Consider the following 24,732-nt stretch of genomic DNA (forward strand, 5'->3'; position numbering starts at 1 on the left):
ATAAGATATTCTATAAAGAAGTCAATATTCAAAGTTAAATGAATGCAGAACGTATATCAGAGAAAAAGGTAACAACATCGCAACGCCGCTCGATCGCATTGTTGTTTTCACCGACACAAGGAATCTTTACCAGTGACGTCATCAAAAAATTAACTCCGTGATGCGTATTTTTAACGTACTATTAGAGTAAAGGTACTTATCTAATAAAAAACATTTTTATAGAAATTAAATATTTTTTTATTAGGTATTATAGATTGGGTCCGGTAAAATTAAGACGTCTAAAAACCGATTTTTTTTTAAAATTTGGTCAGAGAATGTTGAGTTTGAACATTTTAATAATAACAAAGTGAGGATGAAGTAAAAAATGCAAAATTTTAAAAATTATAAAGGATTTTCTACTTACGTATAATTCACAATTACACCCGGCTTAACTATACTCTATTTGCGACTAGCCATCACGTTGACCAATATATATGCTATTAATTTAAAGCATTAAGTAACTAAATTCTGTAACTTAGAAGGACCGTGTGGTTGGCGCACATGTGGAGTTAGGCCGGGTGTGGGATTGCAAAAAGGGATTGGAACTTTGGGTTGGCGCTAAATAAGTGGGTTAGGTATAGGGATGTGAGCAAATTTTGCTGACACGGTCACGTCACGGTCATATTGAAAATGACGGTCACGTCATTTATTTTTATGACACCATCGTCATTTATTTTTTTAAAATTAAAATTAATCAATTAAAATCTTACTATCGCAAAAATAAATGACGGTCATAAAAAATAAACGACCGTCATTAAAAAAAATGAGTCACAAAAAATAAATTACTGTCACAAAAATATCAGCTGATTTTCAATGTTTACTGCTTAAGACAAGCTGCAACCTGCTTATTACATTAGCTTGGTAGGCTTGCTTGCTTCTTCTCGTGATCGGCGCGTCAATTCAGTTATTCCGCGGCATTAGTACCTTTACAATAAGAGCTATTTTATATTTTCAAAGTTTTTTCCTGTGCCTATTTATTTTTTGTTGTGTTTTGTTTTTTAAACATCAAGAAAATGGGTAGAACTAAAAGTATTGTATATAAATACTTTAATACTCTAAATAAGCCAGGACAGAAATTGAAATATTACGAGTGTAAATTTTGTAAAAAACAGGTTGCACACCATGAATGGGCTTACATCTTGTTACATGTGAAATGTGCCCTGACAATGTTAAAGTAATGTTAAAAAGTGAACTAAAGCTGAATGAGTCAGAAAAATCAAACAGCAAGCAGAGTTAGAAGAGGTAAGGAATAGTTTATCGGCATCGGGGCCTTCGGCATCTAAAGTCCAGAGAATGGGTAGTCGTAGTCAATGTAGCTCAATTAGTACCCTAAGCACTCTAAGCAGTTTTATTGACAACATTAAACCCGACGATCAAGATGAAATTTGGTTGATGCTAGCAAAGGCAATTTATGCTACAGGTCTGCCCTTAAATATAACAGAAAATATATATTGGATAGACCTTTTTAAAAAAATCAGACCGTCCTTGACGTTGCCTTCACGTTTTGTTTTATCAAATTCGCTTTTAAATGCTGTATTTAATCAAGTTGAAATCGAAGTGACAGATAATTTAACTAATGCTTAAGTCCTGGGCATTCAATGCGATGCATGGAGAAACATAAGGAATGATAGCATAATTAATTTTGTTATAACCACACCCCAAGCTGTTTTTTACAAATCATTGTCTACTGAAGAAAGTAGACATACAGGTGAGTACATGGCAGATCAAATAGAAATGGTATACAATGAGGTGGGAATTAACAAAATAATCGGCTTTTGCTCAGACAATGCCGCTAATATGAAGAAATCTTAGGATTTGCTACAAAGTAGATATCCAGACAAACCAATTTCATTTTACAGTTGCGCAGCACATACACTTAATTTATTGGTTACTGATATAAAGAAATTCAAGACCACAGAAACTCTTCTTAATGCCTCGAAGTCCATAATAAAGGCAATAAAAAATAAATCGGTTTTAACTTCTGGATTTAAAAGAATTTCAAAGGAAAAGCAAAAAGGTGAATTCTGCACCCTTAAACTTCTAGTAGCAACAAGATGGGCTTCCATAGTTACAAGTTTTGAGAGCCTACAAAAAAACAAAAGCACTCTTCAAGCAATGGCAATCATAGAAGAGTATCAGACATTGCTTGAAAAAAGGAATAAACATGATATTCTTGATGATATATTCTGGACGAAAATCGAACATTTTTTAACTTTATTACAACCAATATAGAAATGGATTTTGCGTTTGGAGTCAGACAAGTGCAACATTAGTGTCTAGTCTATTCAGTTCTTATGGATTTATACATTCTAAAACTAGGAATCGTCTAACAACAAAAAGAGCTGGTATGCTAGCTTATATACATCACAATCTAAAACTATTTCCTCATAAAAGCGTTAAACCGAGCAAAGATATAAGTTTCGGATTAGGATTAGTTGACAAGAAGAGACATGTCAGACATGTGTATTCTAGGATAGAACAAAATCGTTTAGGTATTAACATTATTATTTTTATTTTAAGAAATATAGAAAAAACAGTATTATTCTAAAAACTATTCCCGATGCCGTTGAGGAACCGTCTGGACAGTCAAAATCACCATTACGCTCTACCTCCACCTCTAAAACCTTACTTGATAACGGAAATGAACATGTAAGCTGTATCAGTGACCAAGAAGGTAGTACCACTGACGAAAGCATTAGTCTTATTGAAGAGTTGGAAGGTATACTTTCCAAATCTCAAAATGAACTTGATATATTAGCTTCAGTGATATCTATAATTATGAGACTGAAGAAGAAGAAGAAAATTACGAATTTTAGTTAAATCCAGTTTTATTACTTTTATTACCTACCTTTATAAGCATTTAGTTTGAATTTACATATTTATGTTATTTTTTAATAATACAACTTTGTTTTATTTATAAATATTTTTTATTATGAGAATTTAATGTTTTGTTTTACGTTGTATTATATTTTTTTGTTTGAAATGTGTGTTTTTATTGCTATAATAAGTACCTAGTCTGATATTGAAAATCAGAAAATATAAATGACCATAAATGACAAAAATTACAAAAATGACCAATAAATGACCGTCATTTTACATCCCTAGTTAGGTAGTCGTTTGAGCCCTATTTAGGGAATGGGATATCAGTTAGAAAATGGGAATTATAGGCACAAACACGGGGCGGCAGCCCTGTATATACATTATGTGTGGGTGTGCTTGTATAGGCGTGTGTACATACAAGCGTACGCCCCATGTTCATGTCATGTCCCAATCTAATATCTTTGACATGCAGGAGGTAGCCCTGTTAATCATTAGATTATAGTTTTGGATATAAGTTCTTATGATTGCGCTTAGTTATTTATATCAATGTTTTAATAATAAAGATATTTATTGTTTTGACTATAAGTTAATTTACATTAAACCTGATCGTTATTATTTACCTATTAATAATTAAATATCTTAAATTAAATAAAATATCAAATAATTTAATAATGCCTATTTTTTAACACCTGATAAATCTTTTTTGTGCATGTAATATAAACTCTAACTATATTATGCCTTTATCATTTAAAATTGAGTCCACAGCCAACCCATCCAACTAAAAAGTGTTCCAGACAAAACCAAAAAATACTACTGGGGACATAGTGAAGCCACTCCTTTTTTGTCAATAAGGTTGTTTTATTTTTAGTGATAAAAAATCCTATACATTTACAAATTTAGGCCCCAAAAAGTTCCAAAATTGCCCCAATATATACAGTAGTGGCAGAAAGTAGAGCAACTTCTTTATTTTAAACACATCTATTTTATTTAGTAAGAAAATACAATCATATTGGAAATATAATACCAATAAGATCTAAGCATTATAAATCTATCAACAACTTAACTTAATATTCTTTGTTTATATTTTTTATGTACAAAAATTAATTCTGGGGCGGAAAAAAGTAGAGCAACTTTTTAAGAATTGATGTTTTTCTTTTAGTAAAAACTGAAATACAATTACAATTTTAGTATTTTGTAAAATATCCATCATTTTTGATAACTTCCTCACAACGGTGGCGCATAGATTGCAGTAACCTAGAAATTATTACTGGGTCCATATTAATCCAAGCTTCGTGTAATGCATTGAACAATTCGTCCTTATTTTTGTAAGTTTTCCCCCTTATTTTCCTATCCAAAATTTCCCATAGGTTCTCGATGGGGTTTAAATCTGGTGATTGACTTGGCCAGTCCATTACTTGAATATATTGCTGTCTAAACCAAGCCTTTACATATTTAGAAGAATGCTTTGGATCATTGTCCTGCTGAAAAATGTGCCTAAGGGGCATTTTCTCGTCTGCATAGGAACCATTTCATTTTCCAGAATATCTTTGTACATAAATCTATCCATTATCCCATCAATTTTATGAAGTGGCCCCATTCCGAAACCGGAAAAGCAGCCCCACACCATAACTGATCCACCACCATGTTTTACTGTTGGACAAGTGTATCTGGGATTTAACCTTTGGTTTGCAGGACGTCGAACATATGCTATTCCATCACTTTGAAACAAATTAAACTTTGATTCGTCGCTGAATATTATCTTTTTCCAGTCATTAAGTCCAGTGCAAATGAGATCAAGCAAAAAGAAGACGGGATCGTCTGTTTTTTGCAGATAATAAGGGCTTTTTTGCTGGACGTCTTGCAAATAATTTGGCCTCGCATAATCTAACTTCTTATTGTCCTTGAAGATACCTGAACGCCTAATTCTTCTGATAAACGCTGCTTTATTTTACTTGAACCCAAAAATGGATCACTCTGAGATATTTTCAAAATTTGTTTATCTTGATATTTATCGGTTTTTCTTGGTCTTCCTGTTTTTTTTCTAGGTAAAACATGTCCATGCTTCACATAACGTGAAATTATTCGCGATACTATAGATTTATTCAAACTAAACCTTCTTGCAATATTGATTCGTTTTTCACCATTTTTGTGACAGTCTATAATTCGTGTTTTTCACACAAATGGTACACAAATTCTTATCAGTTTAAAAATAAACAGAAATATTTAGAAGGTCAATCCTTATCTGATTTAAGACTACCTACTTGACCAAAAGTATTGTGGATAAATATTATTGTTATTCCTTTGTTAGTTGTCAAGAAATTTTATTTTTTTAAAAGTTGCTCTACTTTCTGCCACTACTGTATATTTTTTTATTATAGCAAAATCAAGAGCTAAAAAACCTTGTGCAAGCCGGCAATAATTACGTATTTAACCTATGTAAAAAAATCTTCATAATTGCCAAAGTTTTGTATTTTTACAATCATTCTAACTTTTTTATCAATGTTTTGACCACACTCAACATTCAATGTAAAAATTTTCAAAAGAAAATAGGTTTTTGGACGTCCCTTCAACTTTAACGGACCCTTCTTGTGAATAGATCGGGTTGAATCGCCTTTTTCCCATGGTGCAGCACAAACGGCACAAGTTTATACTATCGTAACAGTTCACAAAACACTTAAAAGTCTCAACCTTTTTTCTTTTTGAACCAAAAACTAAAGAAAAAATACGAAACTTCACAAATGCCGAGTGTAAACACAAAGCTGTTTGCAATTTCAAATTTTTACAAGCGGTTTTAGGAATAAGAATGTTAATAATTTTTTTTGCTTTGAAGATGTTATTTTTACGGTTAAAATAAGATATATCTATTTCTACTTTTCATTTTTAATCCAAAATCTAACATCAATAAGTTAAATTAACATTATTATATGTGTTGATATATAGCTTAAAATGTCCTCTTTTGAAAATGTGTGTAAACTTGACAACAGAGAATCAATGAATATGTTTGTAAACAAAAAACACTTCCCTTGCCCCTGTCCACATGCTGAATTCAAATAAAGTTGTTGTTTACTAATTCTAGCCTTTCAATGTTTTAAGGAAATGACAAGTTTAAGCTCGTTTCTTCTTTCATTAATTCAAAACTGGCTCATATTTTTTCCGAAATTTAGTACGAGGGCTTAGTTAATTATTTAGTTATTACTTCATTTGTGAAGAACCTGGATTTTCTTAGTTTGGGTGCATAATTTAGATCAACTAACTCATTTGCTACAAAAAAATCCGCTCCAAGATATTGTTGATAAATTGATTCGGTTGTTAGATAAATACCCGTAACAATTAAAAACCAGCCCTACCCAACATCAAGCATGCTAACCAATCTGGCCCTATAGAATATGAATTATATATTTATTTTTTAATGATCTATTGATAAGAAATGGATTAAGAGAAGTGAAAACACTAATATTATTAAATTGACAAAAACAAGCCAACCATTCAATAAAATACAAATTGCTTCTTATTTAAAAAGTGCTCTAGAATATGAAAAAAATTAGCTGTCAAACAACAAAATTGATTACAAACTTTCCAAGAAACAAAGTTTTGACAAAAGGTCATCAGAAAAAAAAGGTCAGGTAGTTTAGGCATCAGCATTGCCTGTTGCATGGTGAAGGTTGCGCGACCGGATTTTTATCTGACTTTGAATTAATACCTACATAAAAAGTAAGAAATAGACCTTATTATTTTCAAACAGCTTCCAACTTTAGAATCTACTTGATAACAGTTTGTCATGCTTTTGTGAATATATTTGTCATATAAGTTGTCATTTCATGTATAATTTTTTAATGAAATGCACTTATCTGAGAAAGAACGATGCTGTGTCACTCGGTACAGAAATTATGACCCAATATTTAAAAGAACTTTTTTTTCAATATTTACCTAAAGGTTCTGAAGTTTTTTTTTAACTTTCAGATAGCCCTTTATTATGTTTGGAAGACCCTACGGATACACCCATAAATAATAAATTGCAGATGACAGATTCAGAACAGAATTTGCCAAATATAGTCATCACACCACCCACCCCTAATATTGATGTCATTACAGCACATTACCCCTTGCTTTCTGGAAAGCATAATTTTACTGAAAATGTACAAAATATAGAGGAAAGTAACTTAAAAAGTGTATCAGAGAAATCTAGCGAAAATATTAAGGAAAGTGCTGAAAAGAGTGAAGTAATAATGAAGCCTGTTGCAGACGAACAAGCCTTTAATGAAAGTGTGATAGGACCTTATGGAAATAAAAAAGATACAGCATGTGTATCAAATGAAAATAAACAATTGAGTACATTAGATCATGATTTTGATGTGATCATGGATATGACAGAAAATATTATTGAGGACAAAGAAGTAGACCAAAGTGAGAAGAAAACTTTACAAAACATTTTTAGTGAGACAGAATCTGAACGTTATTCTACAATATCGCCTATAGTAGATCTTTTCCGTTCAAAGATAGAGACAAAGCGAGTAATTCTAGTTGACAAGCCTGAAATATACTCTCCTCTAAAAGTTCCTACAAAAAATAAACCAAAAAAATTCTGGGTGCCATATATGATTCCATTCATCAAACCCAAACGCAAGAAAATCTGTAGGCAACAATCAATTAACACCAAAGATACAATCTTGAGGGCACTACAAACGCTAAAAAGAAACAACATCAACTTTACCATTACAAATCAGCCAAATCCTCAACCACCCAAGTTGGTGATGCAAGAACTCTTAAAGGAAATGAAATATCACACTAAAATGCCAAATCGTTTTAAAAAACCATCTAACTTGTCGCGACATTGCAGATTTAAACTTAAAAATAAAATAAATTCAGATTTTCTGTCGGAAACAGAATCTGAGCTGGAAAAGCTTTTTGAGGAACGAGTAAATGTTTTAGAAAGAAACAAAAGACTTTTGGAGGCGGCCAAAAAGCAATCTGCCGGATCCGATTCGGAAATTATGGGAGATTCTGGTTTGGTTACTGCCTCATCAAAGTTAGATAGTACTAGCAGCATCTGCAGTGATAACGAAATCCCATTAAAAGTACCATCGCAAAAAGACATTTTTGACGGTTATAAGAGTCCGCCGTTTTGTCCCAACTTGCTTAGTCCTATGACTTCTTCTGTTAAAAGATCGCCACCAGACAAAGCAAATATTAATCTCAAATCATCAATATGTCAAAAAATTACCTTTGACGGACTGGCTGAAGGTGGACAGTTTACTGTAATTAATTATAATAAAAAACTTTCAAAGTTAAAAGATGTTGCAAAAGAAAAATCAGAGATAACTAGCGAGACCCCAGTTATGTTGGTAGAAAATGTGTCAGTTAGTCCAGCTGAGTGTCAGACTAAAATTGAAACGCTTGCATTAGCTGAAAAACCCTCTGATGTTTCAATAGCACTTTACCAAGAGGAAAGTGAGACTCCTGTAAGAAAAACTGAAAGTGTGTTTACAGGATTAAAAGAGTTGGCTCATGACACTAGGAATAGAAGAAGCTCTGTTTCAGTAAATTTTGAAAAAATTGTGATAGATTCTACAGGAAGTTCAAAAACCGCAAAAGAGTTTCAGAAATCTGAGCTTGATTTTACTAGGCGAAGAACCAGAAGTGCATCTTTTTTGCATTCAGTTACTGAAACAAATAGAATTGCAGAAAACACTTTGGCTAATTATCCAGAAATACTTGTAAATAAGCGCAGAACTAGAAGTACATATTCTATAACCTCAGATATAAATGATTTGCTTAGTCCACCCAGAAAAAGAAGAAACACTAGGAAAAGGTCGTCACTTCTTTTATCTCCTAAACCTGCTTGCACGACTAAGTATGAAGTGGAAGATGTAGAAATGGAAAGTAGAATTCCAACTCCATCTAAACAGTCCACTGAGAATCAGCTTTCAACAACTGGTACGGACAACATATATAGTTGTAATAAGTCTGTAAGAAACAACAATAACATAAAGGAAGCAGCAGAAGCAGATAAAACTAAAAGCCGTAAAGAAATAAACTTGAATTCTTGTTCTGTAGAAAGACGTCGAACTAGAAGTACATGTTGTGTAACCGCTGACGAAATTGGTTTGTTTAGTCCGGCAAAGAAAAAAACAAAAACTAGAAAAAGTTCTTCTCTTATGGTCTCTGTTGAAATTGCACCCATTCTTAGGAACGAAATAGAAGTCGATAACGAAACGGACGATAAAAAGTTAGTAGAAAAGAAAGAGCAGTGTGTAAAATCTTTATCAGTTTCTCAGTTTGGCTCTGTGATGTCATTAAGATCTCGGAATAAAAACTTAGAAACTGAGAAACTTTTAAATATGAATGCAATTAAGAATTGCCAAACGAACAACACATGTTTTCTTACCGAAAACAAAGTTAAAGAAGAAATTCAGCCAATTCCTAATCCAACTAATGTTGAACAAAAAATGGTTCAACTTAGGCAGAGACTTGATTCACCCTTGAAGAACAAGCTGGATGCTTCTGTGGATGATTTGGAAGAATCCAAGAATGATTCTGAAAAATATCCGGAAACCAAAAATAATATAGAAATTTTAGAAACTCATCATACTAATACTGTGGAGAAAGTAACACTTGGGTTGAATAAACAGAAACTAAAAAAAATTAATTCTGTAAAAAAATCAATAACTATTAAAGGCCACAAAACCAAACAGCAAAACTCCTTAAAAATATGCAGTAAAGAATTCGTTTCGGACTCGGAGCCTGAACCCCTTGAAATTCAGAAAATTGAGGATGTTACTGAACAACCTAAAGACATACAAACGCGATATGAAGAATTGTTTGGCGATACTGAAAATGATATGGAAATCGGTACTGACACGGAAACAACTGCCTCCAAGAAAGATGTTATAATCTTACAAGATCTTTTGCTTAGCAAAGGGACAACTACAAATATAGAGACCAAAGTTCAAATGTATCAGAGACCAAAAATAGTTAAATCTAAGTCCCAAGAAAGATTGAAAGATGTATCAAAAATATCGGAGAAAAAAGTATGTACAAAAAAGCGAGAACTTTCTATAGATAGCAAAAGTGAAATTTTAATAAAACGTCCTTTGAGAAATAACAGCAAGATAACAGTACCACGTGATAACACGACCGCTAAAAAAAACATAAATAATAATTTAAAGATTGATACTGCTCCTGTAGATCTGGTTTCTAATGTAATAAAAGACATGATTAAAACAGGACCCTGCAGAAAGATGCAGCTTAAAAAAGTTGTCGTTCCTCAGCTTCCTAGGGTACCAACACAAGAACAAAATGTAGCTTTATATGTGGAACCTGACATTTTTGTAGACCCATATAAAGATTGTCCAAAATCTCCAGATCTTAATTTAAAAGAAGTGGAGCCTAATCCCCCACCGAAATTAATACCTTTGACAAAGCCTCAGAAGCTTCCCCCAAGTAAGTGTTTAAAAGAAGAAGTGTATAACATATATTTCATTTCATCTATTTATTATTAGGTAAAATCGTCAGTTTGATGCAAAGGATGATAGTATATTCAAACGAAGAAGTAATATTAGATGAAGTTGTTATGGAATTTGCGTTTCAGGAGATGGACTACATGATTAGGTATGTATACAATACGTTTTATCATTTAAAACATATTCAAACGAAGTCTTATCAAATTTTCAGGATAATTATGAATAAGTTATGTTTGGACGTTAGTAATAAGGTGGATACTACGTTGGCCCCTAGTCCGCCTATGACTACTGTTCAAAGGATACTTTTCGGTAAGAAAAAAAACTCAAATTTTCCAGTTTTTATCATTTTTGGCATTTAAATTTATAAAGTGAGAGTTTTGCACAAAAGTATTTATCTACCATTTATCTAGTCACATGACATGTCTGTAATACATATGTCACCATTACTAAGCTCTTGGATGCAAGGGATATCAAGAGCAATGTCTGAATGGCATCTTAATGTTGGATATTAAAAGTTTTTATGCTGTGAATATTATATATATAAGAGATATTTTATCGACATCTTATACCAAATATTAATCTAAGAGTTTGGTGCTTTTTTTTGGGCCATATAAATAATTAGCAAAAATAAAATGAAATAGGACTTAGGCTTTACATAACATGGTTTTAAGTTTTTTGCGATAATATCTATACGAATAAACCAGCTTGAGCATAAAATATAATTCACTTAAATATAGTAAATTATATTTGGGTCCGGTAAAGTTAAAAGACGAAAAACCGATTTTTTTTTTTTAATTTTTACATAGAATGTTGAGTTCGAACATTTTATTAATAAAAAAGTGAGGATGAAGTAAAAAAAAAGCAAAATTTTAAAAATTATAAAGGATTTTCTACTTACGTATAATTCACAATTAGAACTGGCTTAACTACACTCTATTTGCGACTAGCCATCCCGTTGATCATTATATTTTCTATTAATTCACATTTAAAGCCTTAAGTAACCAAATTCTGTAACTTAAAGAAGGATTTACATCATTTCTTTAGGTTATAAACACAAATTTCCACAGGCAAATCAAGAATATCAAATATGTAAATACGGATAAATTCATAAATAAAAAAGACTGTCAAATGTCACTTTCGTCAACAAATATTATTTTATTATTCAGCCTCGTGTGCGCATAAAAGGCGGGAGCACATGGGACTGTGTGGTTGGCGCACATGTGGATTTGTAATCGCAAAAAGGGATTGGAAGCTTGGGTTGGCGCCAAGTAGTGAGTTAGGTAGTCGTTTGAGCCCTATTTGAAATTTAAAATAAGAAATGAAATTGGCTTGAGGAAATAGGCGACAGCCCCGTGTGCGTGCGCATGTATATGCTTGTGTACATACAAGCGTATGCCCCTTGCGTATGTCAAATCCCAATCTAATATATTTGACATGCGTGCGGTTGCCCTGTTAATTTTGTCTAATTTACATTTTTTATAGGAGGTTCTGGATATACGTCTAAATAGATGAGTTAGTGCTTTTATTTAGTTAGTCGCTTAGTGAGGTAAAAAGTGGGTACTGGGCATGATACATGCCTAAACAAAAATATCGTATATTGTGTGTATTAATGATAGGTCGAAGAAAATCTTTCGCGATTAGATCGATTAGATAGAGCGGGAGATTATAGGGCATGTAAAGCCAGGTATTGAAATTTGGACAGACCGCTGGAGAGGATACGGCACCCACATACTTTGGGCGGGGTTTCACAGTTTACAAAACAGTCAATCACACAAGAAATTTTGTAGATCCCCAAACAGGGGCTTGCCCAAATTTTATAGAGGGACCTTGGGCGCATCTGAAGAAGTTTCTTCGTAAACTCGACGTCATAAGTTCTCCATTTTTAGCGGAATTAATTGGCTAATTTTTATGGTTTCAGAGATATGGAAGAACATCTTCAGATGCCACTTTTAATTTAACAGTGCAAATAGGCAGATGTTATGTCCTCAAATATACCCTTTTTCAATTTTTTAAATGCTGCTTTGCTACTTGTTTTGTGAATCCTGATTTTATAGTTTATAAGTTATGTGATTTACTTAATTTTATTGTAGGGTATAATTAGTTTTGAAATTAATAAGTTAGAGGGTAAGGTGTAGGTTAGTTCATTACTTTGGAGTTTTGTTCATCATTTTGCAATAAATTCGTATTAGTTCTTTTAGACATGTATTTAGAATAACAGTTAATATTAATGAATAGTTAGAAATTAATTCCATAGCTTAATCATTAGATAATGGTTTTGGATATAGGTTCTTATGGTTGCGGTTAGTTATTCATATGTATGTTTTATTAATAAAAATATTATTAATATAGCAAAACTAAGAGCTAAAAAATCTTGTGCAAGCCGGCAATAATTACGTATTTAGCGTATGTAGAAAAATCCTCATAATTTCCAAATTTTTGTATGTTTTTCAATCAAAATCGGTTTTTAGGCGTCCCTTTAACTTTACCGGATTTATTATTTAATTATAAAATTTAATAATATAGTTTATATGTTTTTCCTACAACTGTTTTCGATAAATTTTAATGCAAAAAAGCAAAGAAGGCATCATCAGCCAGAGTTTAGGGATTTCATCATGTTGATACTCTACATTATACAAAAGTTTGCCTGGTATACTGCTTTGAGGAATCCTGATCTGACGATTTATGGTATAACTTCGCAACCCCTAATCTAATATTCCCACTGCCACTACAGTTATACAGTGCATTTTTTTTATCTCGGGTCATAGGGTTTTACGTGTAATATTTTCAACCCCATGTTAGAACCTGTTCTATTTAATCGATAGGATTGAAACTTGGAACAAGTGAAGTTTAAGTTAACAGACTTTAAAAAATCCCATTATTTCGCAAAAAAATTTGCGAGAAACCTATTTAAAATACGTTTTTCTAATGAAAAAGTTTGCTTTTTCTGCACCTCGTAACCTTCATTACCTTTACACTTCAAAGCAGGAAGACAAATATCTGACAGTGACACAAAATAATTTCCTCAAAATCTCAAAAATATATTTTCAAATATCAACAATAAACAAATAAAACCTTTCAAATAAATTGTTCAAAGTGACCTCCAAATTGAGCCAAACAAAAGCCCAGACAGTTGTAGAAATGTCTTTTAACATTTAGGAGCTGCCGGGGAGTAATGGTACGCGAAGCCTCGATAATTCTATTACGAAGTTCTTCGATATTGTTGGGTCTGCCTCTAACAATATCAAACACTTTCGATGATAGATAGCCCCAATAAAAGTTATCTAAAGGCGAAAGATCGGGGCTTCGCGCCGGCCATTTAGATGGCCCAAAACGTCCAATCCAGCGTCCTGGGAACGTGGCATTCGAAAACTCGGTAACAGTCGCTGCACTATGAGCGGGGGCTCCATCATGTTGAAAAATTATCCTGCCATTTTGAACAGCGTTTCCTAATGCGGGAATGACCTGCACCTGAAATAATTCTAAATATTTTGCAGTATTCAGGCTACCCTCTATGAAAAATGGTCCAAATATTCGATCTCCAAGAATTCCTGCCCACACGTTAAGTTTCTGTCTTGTTTGGGTATGCGTTTCCTGGATGACGTGAGGATTTTCTCGCGCCCATATTCGAGTATTTTGTTTGTTGACTGTACCATTTGTACAGAAAGTACTTTCGTCTGAAAATAGTATTTTGTTTGTAATTGTGGGGTCATTGTTAATTCGTTCCATCCACTGTTCACAAAACTGCCTTCTAAGAATATAATCATTAGGCAAGAGTTCTTGAACATTTCTAACTTTAGAAGATCTGTATTTTTCTTTTCTGATTGCCTTATAGCAACTACTCCTACTTTTTCCGGTAACTTCAGCAAACTGAGTAAGACTATTTGTTGGATTTTCTTCAACGGCCAAGCATACCTCCATTTTAAATTCTTCGTCTACTACAGTTTCGGTTCTTTTTCGTTTTAAGTGAGAACTGGCGATGCATCCAATCGTAATAAATTTTTCATGAAACCGTTGTAGAGTTGATCTGAACAGGACGGGACGGTTAGGATAAGACACGGCAAAATTATCTACCACTTCTTGCGCCGACATTCCTCTAATGTAGTTTGAAACCATCTCAATGCGTCCCTCCGTAGTGTAAATCGACATTTTAAAGAGTTTTTGAACAATTTCAATGGAGCAATTTAAAAATTATTTTGTGTCACTGTCAGATATTTGTCTACCTGCTTTGAAGTGTAAAGGTAATGAAGGTTACGATGGGATTTTTTAAAGTCTGTTAACTTAAACTTCACTTGTTCCAAGTTTCAATCCTATCGATTAAATAGAACAGGTTCTAACATGGGGTTGAAAATATTACACGTAAAACCCTATGACCCGAAATAAAAAAAATGCACTGTATATTAAATATTTTCAGCTCACAAATATTGCCATATTTCCAGAGGCTCTCTATTTTATCATATTTAGTTTACATATCTTGTGCTTAAAATATGCCATTTTAATGTCTATTTTCTTATCTTTTTAGGATTCTTGTTAAAATTGGAGAAAGTAACTCACCCAGGTATAATAAAAAAATTTATGAAATCTGTAGAACTACATCTGTTCAAAAGGACTACATGTGAACTGCCCATAATATCGCCACTTACAAGGGTTTATACAGCGTTATGTAAGATGAACAGAAACATAAGCAAAATAAGAAGATTTTTAGGAGATTGTTTTTACTTTTGCGAAAATTTCGCTCTTCCAATCTTATTTATTGTCATCACTATGTGGCCAGAGGTTTTACCTATGAATGACGAACTCAATAGTAAGTAGAGTTACTTTTTTTGTAAATAATTTTAAAAACTCAGGCACACCTGAAGAACTGATCTCAATAAATATTAAAAAGAAAATCGCAATAGAAAAAAGCGAAAGTTTTAACGAAAGTATACAACATATACTATAAAAACAGATTTTGGGAAAAGAGTCTACAAAGGTACAAATAAATTATTCTATAATTTTAGATGTTTTTGAAGAAAGATCTAATATTTTTTGTAGGCAGGATAGGCAGGCATCAACTAAAAAAAAAACGTTCAAATATATCATTCTAATTTCCTTGTTTTATTTTTCTCATGAATACTTCTTGCCATTTACAAAAATAAAAATCTTTAATTTGCAATCAGAGAATTAAAAAAGTTAATGACAGAAAAACCCAAACCAGCAATTTCGCAAATATAACTTAAGTAAAATGCAATTTTGAGTTAAAAAAGGGCATAAAAGAAAAGTTTTCGGGATATTCCACAATATAAGGCTAGCAAGGGGTATCTAAAATTAAGTAGATGCCTGAATCAATGTTTTTGTAAGGTACCTAATTCAATATAATAAGATTCAGAGATTTTTAATTTTAGTAGGTACATACAGTTTTGTACATTATGTAGTATATATTTCCAAAGTGGGGTATATAATCCTTTAAAAAAAAAAAATCAGAAATAATATTAACAGGGTTGAAAATTTTAATGTAAAATTCTTATGATCCACATAATAGCCACCATATTTTATGTTATCTTACATTATTAAAATCAATTATTCTTTTCCAGCCTTAATTTTCCTCAATACTAATATTATAGTAATTATCAAGGGTGTTATAAAGATTTCAATGTTCAATAAAACATTGTTTTCTGTAGCAAAGTATTGAAATGCTTATTGATTTAGAAAACATACATTTTGGAATTATGTATGAAACAAAATATCTTGTTAATGGCCGTCACGGCTTTACTGACATATGCGTACCCTTTTGAAGAAATTTTCAGTTAGGTTATTGCATATATGTGGTGATATTTCATTGATACCGCATATAATTTTGGTTTTCAATGCTTCGATGGACTCAGTCAGGCTTAGTGGCATGAACCTGTAACTTCAGATAACACCACAGTCAGAGGTCTAAAGTCGTTAAATCGCAAGAGCGTGGAGGCCAATACGATGCGAATGCGATAGGTTTGCCTATTAATGAAACCATCGAGATGAAAATGGATATAATCATTGAAAATGATTTTGATTGCATAGCAGTAGGTTGCTTAAGGAACCAATTGGTGTATTCTCTCCGCTGTTCTTGATCTGCTGGCAGAAGTTGTTAAGTCAGTTAGATCTTGTAGGCATGCAGCTGTAAATTCGCTGAAGAGTGTCTGTTGAAATATCTAATTTGTGTGTCCGATGATGACTTGAAGTCTCTGGCCTTTCTGTCACACTCTCGCAAACTGCCTTGATGTTATTTTCTGATAGACCTCTACGAGCTCGTATCATGTGTTTCACATCACTAACCGAACCAGTACCTTTGAATTTTTTGATTATTCTTTTCACAGTATATGAATTAGAAACATTATTTCGACGCACATTACAAATAGAAGCAATTAAAGTTTCATATAAAGACATGTATTAAATCAATAATTATGATATGTATGGCTATTGATACAAGATACCGTAATATTTTTTACTTTTTTTATAGACTTATTGTTTATCATTTCTTGTATCAATTCTATATATATATATATATATATATATATATATATATATATATATATGTGATGTAGTCTGTAAAATTCGCAAAGCCTTCTAGTACCTTTTTATATCACACAATTTGATTAAATTTATTGTGAAAAAAAAAAAGAAAAAATCACCGTTCTTCTCTATAAAAAAACTAATTTTAAATAAATTTTTAGAATACCCATTGGCAAGGGTTATTATACAATTGGCATATACAAAGACCGATGTTCAGCCAGGTTTTAACTTAATGCCGCTGAGAGATCTTTTTGCTAAATACTATAATTATCCTACAGAAAAGTGGAACCCAGAAGATATTTTTAAAGACATTTTGGTGGATTATGTTCGTGAGTATAAAAGCAACCCCTTCATATTTCCCAAAATCATACTCAAAACTATTCTATTTATTTTAGAAAATCCTTCCGCGATGCTGTCAGACTACACCATAACGCTGTTCCTAAAATACCAGCCGGTACAATTTTTACACACTAAAATCCATGAAAATTTTATTCCGCTTTATGAAGCAGTACCAGAAAGTAACCCAAATCTCAAAGCAAATCTCATCATGACAATATGTAATATATGCTGTAGGCTCTTTAGACACGATTTACCTCAGATGAAGATTTTATTGGAAGTGAGAATATGGGCCGACAAACAAAAAACAGGTGAGTTATTAGTGTGGGGCCACACATAAAGCTGGTAAGCTTCAGATACTGTCTACACATGTTGCTGGTTTGGAAGCTTATTAAAATCCGCAAATTACATAAACCGCATAGAACTCAGATGACGGTGACGTTGTTATTACGGAAAAATATCTCTTGCTAATAGTTTGTATGTAATCGTAAATTTAAAATTGAAAGTTTTAGAATTTTCCACGTGTACTTCTCCAAATTAATACGAAATAACCTAATATACGTAAAAATATCAAACAAATTTGAACGCTATCAGCTAGTAGCAAGTACGCTTCCTTCCGCCATGCGCTTCGCCGTATGTGTGGCCATACACATTTAATATTAAAGATATTTTTCCGTAAAAACAACATCACCGTCACCTCAGTACTATACTGTTTCTGCAATTTACGAATTAAAAAAGCTTCCTAACCAGCGACCTATGTAGTTAGTATCCGAAGTACTCTCCGTCTTCCTATAATACCAACTATATAAGCAATTATAGCATGAAAAAAAGAAAGAAAATGTGCTATATTGCGTAAGAATAATCTTGTGTACAAGCATCCTACAAGCTAAAAAAAAAACAAAAATACAATTTCAAAAATTGACAAAACAATGAACAAAATTAAACACAAGAAGACAAAACTTTTTGAACATACTCGAATTAAAGGTAACTAAATAAAACAATCAATTACTAAATAAAGGTAAACTTGTTGACAAAACTAGAGAAGAAAAAAGGAAAAAAAAAACTTTCCAATATGTCCAAGGTTAAAACCTATCATTAAAAAATTCATCCAGGTTATAATATGCCTTAGCCAATAAAAGCGTCTTTAAATTTCATAACATCCGATATACAGTCAGTCAAAATGAAACTCGTACACCTAAGGTTTCTTTTACATTTTGTACAAATAACGTGCAAAATATTTCCAACTATATATATCTGCAATCAACATAAAATGTTAAAGTTGTTGAGCAAAAATATGCAAAGAATGCATGCTGAGCATAAAAAAGTATAAGAGATAAGAAAATGTTATGGTCAAAATGAAACCCGCACATCATATTTACTTTACAATAACATTAATATTATTTATACTTAGCACTTGGTATTAAGAGCATCTGTTACTTTTAACACTCCTGTGTAATTTTTAATTGAGTTTAATTAATTTCTTGTCCTTCTTTTACCATATGGGGCGTCAGCGTGGACAAACAAGCCTTGTAGAATGCAAATTAATTATACAACATTGGAAAGATGGAAAATCATTGCGACAAATTTCCAAAATGGTTTGTAGGCCGCACTCTACCGTGCAAGGAGTTGTGGATCGTTATAAAAGTGAAAATAGAATATCAAATAAAGTAAGGAAAAGCCCTCGAAAAATGTTTAATTCGTACGACGAACGTTGGATCCTCAGGTTGCGGAAAACCCGAAAATATCTTCACCGAAGTTGGCAAAAAAAATTGAGAAATATTTACGAAAAACAGTTAATCCTCAAACAGTCAGAAATTTTCTAAAAACAAATAATATTCATAGTAGAGTGGCTCGAAGAAAACCTTGGATCAGTAAGGTAAATAAAATAAGTTAAGCTTTGCTGAAGAACACAGAGATTTTTTATTTTGGAAGGACGTAATTTTTACAGATGAGAGTAAATTTTGTATTTTCGGATCAGATGGACAGCAACGGGTGTGTAAAAAACCCAATGAATCTCTCAAAGAACAAAATCTACGAGCCACAGTAAAGCACGGAGGTGGTTCGGTCATGGTCTAGGGATGTATGTCAGCTGCAGGTCCTGGAAATCTACATTTTATAGAGGGTATAATGGATCAGAACATGTATTTGGACATACTTAAGCAGAATTTAAAGGCAAGCGCCCGAAAATTTCGAATTGAAAAAAAATTTAAATTCTACCAGGACAATGATCCAAAGCATAAGGCACAGAAAGTAAAGAATTGGTTGCTCCATAACTGTCCAAAAGTACTTGAAACTCCACCGCAAACTCCGGATATTAATGTCATTGAAAACTTATGGTCACATTTGAAAGTTGCTATAAGAAACCATGAAATTTCAAACAAAGAGCAATTGAAAGTAGTGATTCAAGAAGAATGGTCTAAAATATCACCCCAATACTGTGAAAAATTGGTGCGATCAATGCCCAATCGTTTGGCAGATGTTATAAATAATAAAGGACTACCAACAAAATATTAATCTCTTTTTTATGTTTTTTTTCCTGTATATTTTTAATGGTGTACGAGTTTCATTTTGAGTTGTAAAATCGAATGTAATTTTAATTTTATCATTTTTCTTAAAACTTCTTTTTGTGAAAAATATATTTTTATTTTTATTTTGTCTTTCAAAGGCCATCATATAAAATGTATATATTATTATTTTTTATGTAAGTATAAAATAGATTTTTGTAAACAAATAAAATGTAAGGGGTGTACGAGTTTCATTTTGACTGACTGTATGTCTAACACATAGAGGAACATGATTGTAGATTTTTTTACTTATGTAAATTAATGAGTTTTTGGTAAGGGAAGACGTAGGAATAGGTAGGGGAACATCATTTACACGATGAGTCAAATGGCCTGTGTCAGAGGGTAGTTTGGGAATTTTGTGAATAAGAGCAGCTGTTTCTAAGATAAAGAGTAAAAAAAGAGTTAGGATTTTTTCAGAAATGAAGAGGGGTTGCAAGAATCTCTTAACTTAGCAAAACACAGGTCTAACTGCTTTTTTTGAATAACAAAGACAATGTTAAGTAGCCCCTTATTGGTTAAACCCCAAAAAGGCAAGCCATACCGAATATGAGATTCAATAAGTAAAAAGTACACTGAACCTGCAACCACCCCTCCCAGCTCTTGTTTTGCCATTCTTACTGCAAAACTTCTAGAAGATCTCAAACCGAAGGCGACCATCAATGGTAATTCCTAGGAACTTGCAGCACTCTTTATTCTGCAAGAGGGAATTTTCGTCAAACATCAGACCCTGAACATCGCACTTAAACCCCATAATAGACGTCTTTCTTACATTAAACACGAGCCTGTTGGAAGCACACCACCCTGATAAAATCTGAAGGTCTTCAAGGATACAAGTCTTAATATAATCAGAATTTTTATGGCTCCATAATATGGTGGTATCATCAGCAAACTGAACCACCTTGCCCTGCAGTTTCAATGAAGTCAAGTCATCCACGTACAGTAAAAATAACAGTGGTCCCAACGCTGAACCCTGGGGAACGCCGCATTTCAGGGATCTAGAAGCAGACAAACGCCTAGACACTGTAACCTTCTGTGTACGATTTGATAGATAGGACTCAAGCCATCGCAACGCTACGCCCCTAAAACCATATTTATCGAGCTCAGATAACAGTATTCCATGATCCACACAGTCAAATGCTTTGCATAGATCACAAAACACTGCCGCCGATGACTCTCCAGAATTCAAGGACACATAGACGCTCTCCAAAAAGCTAAAAACAGCATCATGAGTCCCTTTACCGGCTTGAAATCCAAACTGATTTGCAGACAAAATGCCATTATGATGTAAAAAGGATAAAATTCTGCTTTTTGCAAGTTTTTCAACTATCTTAGAGAGTGTAGACAAAATAGAAATGGGACGGAAATTACAAGGCTGATCCAAATCTAAGGGTGGTATGAAGAGGGATAACCACTGCCTGTTTTAAACATGAAGGAAAAATGCCAATATGTAAAGAATTGTTTATGGCAGAAACTAAAGCATTTGCATTATTAAGTATGCATGCATTATAAAAATAATTCATAATTAAAAAAAAATCAAATTAGAGTTTTTTTAGTATTGTTTTTATCCGTTGTGTCAAAAATTATATTCTCGTAAAAACTTCCGTTGATATCCAAGTATTTTGAAATATGCCTTTTATACAGACATTTTAGTAATAATTATCGATTAAAATCGTGTCCTAGTCAAATTTTAAACTTTTGTTAAAATAAAGAAACCCGCTTTTATATGAAGTTTTTTATATTAACAATATTCTGATAAAAACTTAGTAACAATCGGTTACTAATTTTGCTATAAACTGTTTTTTTTTATAATGTTTTAATATTTAAAAAAAAAATTATTTTTATATTTTAATATTTTAAAAAAATTTGTACGACTATATCAAACGCACGAGATGTCCTAGTTATTATTTATACTTGCCTACCTAGAGGTTACCATAGCTATTAGAAAAAAACACTTAAAACACAGTTGATTTGATTTCCCTCGATTATTTTTTGGACTTCTCAAAAAAAAATGGGCATCGTATAAACAAAAAATAATAGCAATGTTACTTTTGTTTAAGATAACACCTTATATATTTTTACCCAAAAGGAAAGATGTTTTCATTATGATTTTAAACATAAATGTACAAATATAAAAATTAACTTGTAAATTTAAAGAAGTCATGGCAAATTTGTATAAGAAAGAAATCAATTGAAAAAGGAACATTTTTCAAATTCAAAAAAGTAATCCATTTAAAAAAGTCCTCAAAGAAATCTCTTAGTAATATTTCAGAGGATGAAGGAAAGAAAACTCATAGTCAATGGTTTGAGTATATATTTATTTTATAGACTATAACTTATATTTTAAATAAAATATATAAATATAGTTTATAGTTTATAAAATAAACATACACTGAGACCATTTTCAGTCCTGCATAAGGGTGGAGTGGAAAATTTCCGGTTTGTAACTTTAAAAACTAAAGAGTTATTTCTTTGGATGAAATTTCGACATTAATCCAAGGGATAAAATGCGGGTATAAATTATATCAAAAGGAATAAATTATACCAAACAACTCTTGGTTTTGTTCTTCGGAATGAAGCATTGGGACAAATAACTCTACAGAGCGATTGACGACCGATGGCACGTTAGCCGTATATGGATAATAAAACGTAGTATTTTTCTCAAAATTTTGTAGTCATGGTAAGTGTTAATGCCCTATCGGTCTTAAATATTTTCAACACTGCAACGTTGCCGCTTATATAGAAAAATAGCAACACTTTTGTCTTTCTAAATGGAACACTTTATATTTTTAGCTATTTTAATTTCCTGCTTCATTTAGACTTTAATTAATCATACTTCCCAATATCTATCTCTAGCGGTTTTCAAGAAAAAAGAAATTGCGTATTTTTTGTTAAAAACCAAAGCATAACTAATTGTTTATTTCTCGGCTATTAAATTCTAAACATCGCTTTAACATACGATCTTAATGAACTTTTCATATCCAAATTTAATCAGCATTATACAGGGTCGTCGAAAATTAAATTAATATATTCATTTACTAAAATGGCGAAAAGTCCATTTATTTAAATTGAACCTACTATATTTTATTTTTTATTCTAATAGAAAGTTAAAATTTCTTTAATTTAATATAACACATGCCTATACCTAAGTGCCCTTGTTTTCTTTATTTTCGTGAAATTTGATACTTAATTTTAAACATTATTATTTTATAAATGACTTAGTTAACTAAACTTTTGATGGGACTATTTATTTTCCATGAACAATCTGCTCAAATAATAGCAGGAACATGTATAAAATTTCACACATTGTATCTAGATTTATAGCCAATAGAAAAAAAAAGTTTATTAACTGACTTATTATCGTTAGTCTCTATTATTATTAACGATATATCCGTCGCTCTCCTAATTTTTTAAAGAAGATAATAACTCACTGAGTTAGGTCTTCTTTACTGTTTACTGGTGTTTCGTACACCCTTTCCTTTATATTACACCACAAATAAAAATCAAGGGGTGCCAGATGTGGCAATCTTGCCGGCCAATCCCATGGTTCCATAGGCCTAAACTATCTATCATCAAACATGTTTAAGTCTCTTGTTAGACTGTCTCCACAGTGAGTCGGGGCTCCGTCAAGTTAAAACCTGCAAGTATGAAAATCTTGCAATGGCAGATGTTCCAATAAATTACTTACAAGACTTCTTACAATTTCTAATAATTAGTAATAATAAGCATAATGCTAAATTTTCTACATGTTCTTCCTATTATTTGAGCACATTGTCTATGGAAAATAAATAGTCCAATCATAACTTCATTTGAGTATTTAATAATAATGTTCCTTTTTTTTAAATTGTTATTATAAAACATAATGGTAGTGCAGTATAACTTCAGTAGTTCGGACAGATATCGTTCCGCTACATGCCCGGATTAACGAGTCGTTCGGATTACTGGAGTGAGTTTAAAATATTTAAAAAAAAAACTAAAACATTAAAGTTAAAAAAAATTACGTACAATAACGCTCTAACCGCATCTGCATTTTTAACTTTCTGTGTATTAACATCCTCATCTGATTCTGAAGATTCGTTTTGATTTTCGATATTGTTTCCTATGGCATTTTGTACCAGCTCTTCTTCAGCCAAATCTATTACAATTTCTTGTTCCCCCACAGCCAATTTAGTAATGTCTTTGCTGTTTAAATTATTTTTTTTTTGGATCAATGACTCTTAAAGAATTTGTTATTTTTTCCAAATCCTTCAGACTTATTGGAGCTACTTTTGTTTTAACTTGTTGTCGCGGACTTCTCGTTGTCTGGTTCTTCCCTACTTGTTCAGACAAGAAAATTCCATTGTTTTACACGTTCATATTTTTGCGCCCGGATTGTAGAGGCAAAATTTAGAAACTGCCTGAATAATAGAAGTGTCCGGATCACTGGATTGTCCGGATGTTATACTGAAGTTATACTGTACTATAATTAAAACTGTCACTCTCATTTATTTATTGTGACATTTTCATGGCTTACTAAATAATTTACAAAATAAAAATGTTTAAAATTAAGAAATTTCCTGAAAATAACTATTTATTTCCAAAACACTTAGATATAGGAATATGTTATAATAAATTAAACGTATTTTAACTGTCCATCGGAATAAAACATAAAATATAGGTTGTTCCATTTAAAAAAAATTGACTTTTCGTCATTTTAATAAACGAAAGATTATAATTTAATTTTCGCCGACCCTGTTCTTACAGGGCCATACAACGCCGATACAATCAGCATCATTTCTGATTAAATCAGGCTGGTCAAGTTAATTAAGATGGTCTTTAAAATGATGTTTAAAATTTGAGGGTTTTAGGAACTTATATAGCTGAGAAATTAACAATTAGTTGGTTTTTAACAAAAAACACGCAAAAGTATTTTTTTCTTGAAGCCCGCTAGATATAGGAAAGTATGATTAAACATGAAGCAGGGAATCAAAATTTTTAAAAAATATAGT

The 24,732-nt window shown here is 32.1% G+C and overlaps 1 protein-coding gene across 3 annotated transcripts in view; it reads left to right on the plus strand.

Annotated features, from left to right (window-relative positions):
* LOC126735446 (synaptonemal complex protein 1-like) overlaps positions 1 to 24,732 on the plus strand; it is a 36,474-nt gene that overhangs the window by 10,642 nt on the left and 1,100 nt on the right. For 2 of the 3 annotated variants that reach the window (XM_050439441.1, XM_050439447.1), the window contains 6 exons: positions 6,820 to 10,299; positions 10,359 to 10,467; positions 10,531 to 10,628; positions 14,839 to 15,120; positions 17,009 to 17,176; positions 17,243 to 17,494. In XM_050439441.1, the coding sequence (XP_050295398.1) occupies positions 6,820 to 10,299; positions 10,359 to 10,467; positions 10,531 to 10,628; positions 14,839 to 15,120; positions 17,009 to 17,176; positions 17,243 to 17,494 (4,389 nt within the window). Of the gene's footprint in view, positions 1 to 6,819; positions 10,300 to 10,358; positions 10,468 to 10,530; positions 10,629 to 14,838; positions 15,121 to 17,008; positions 17,177 to 17,242; positions 17,495 to 24,732 lie in introns of those variants that run through there. The other variant, XM_050439453.1, reaches the window with a different exon arrangement.

This window comes from Anthonomus grandis, chromosome 1 (assembly GCF_022605725.1).
Source record: "Anthonomus grandis grandis chromosome 1, icAntGran1.3, whole genome shotgun sequence".
NCBI lineage: Eukaryota > Metazoa > Arthropoda > Insecta > Coleoptera > Curculionidae > Anthonomus > Anthonomus grandis.